The 949-nt window shown below is 31.6% G+C and overlaps 1 protein-coding gene across 1 annotated transcript; it reads left to right on the top strand.

Annotated features, from left to right (window-relative positions):
- Nucleotides 1-816: 816 nt before the first annotated feature.
- Nucleotides 817-949, top strand: AAJ76_485000133 (hypothetical protein; the record flags this gene model as incomplete). The annotated part of the gene is made up of 1 exon (XM_024475754.1): nt 817-949. A coding segment is annotated over one exon (133 nt), but the record flags the coding sequence as incomplete, so codon positions are not given.

The following is a 949-nucleotide window of genomic DNA, read 5'->3' as shown; positions in this document are numbered from 1 at the left end:
TGCAAAGTAAGGAGGAAAAATTATTTAAAAAAAGTTATATCAATAAATATAGTTTTCACTAAAAAGCATTTTTCAAACAGCTCAGTCTTCCAATATTTTTGTCTGAAACAAGTATCGCTTCGACCCAGGTTCCATCAATAGGCCCTCTACATGTCCGAAATTATTCTTGATCCGCTTCTAATTTTTTGTGATATTATTCTCATTAAGGTATTCCTGCTTCTATCAGGGACAGGTATCAAAAAACATTTCTTGAACTTTGTTAAACGCCGACGAATGCCCAAATAGGATTACCAATACAGTGTCTATTATTTTTTCTTTTATAAAACAAAGATTCGTCAATTTTTACGTCTATTGGACAACCACTTTCATCAATACCTCCAATGGTGCCATTGAAATCTTTGCAATAAATTGCTATAATATTACGAAACAATTCACACCATTACGATGTAGTATTTGTTTCGGTACCAATATGGCTTTAAGAATAACGTTTGGCCTAATAATACATCAACAGGAAAACGATTCAAAGGATAACCTTAAATTCTCAAATTATGATCCTTAACGAGCAGAGCGTGTATTTTTACAAACTCCATCTTTACATGTCCACCAGTATCCCGACTTTTTGCTTTTATTTTTTATACGCCGCATTGCGGATCACAACTGCATAGTTGAGTATTTTTGATCAACTTTAAAGCTGCAAGTTTCTTCAAAACAGACAGATTATCCTGATTAAACAATGAAAACATTTGGACCCGGTCTAATATTTGCCCTAAAAAACACCTGGTCTAATATCTGCCCCAGAATACAGAAAAGAGTGTAATGATAATAGAAAAAAATTATAGAAAACCGAATTTTTGTATGACAATTTTTTTTTATTATTATACAGCAATAAGAAACATAAAACTTGACAATATATTTGATTTGAATTCGTCTTTAAACATTAATTCTGAGA

This window comes from Vairimorpha ceranae (genome assembly GCF_000988165.1).
Source record: "Vairimorpha ceranae strain PA08 1199 chromosome Unknown NODE_485, whole genome shotgun sequence".
NCBI classification, from domain to species: domain Eukaryota; kingdom Fungi; phylum Microsporidia; family Nosematidae; genus Vairimorpha; species Vairimorpha ceranae.
This window is presented reverse-complemented; position numbering and strand designations above follow the sequence as displayed.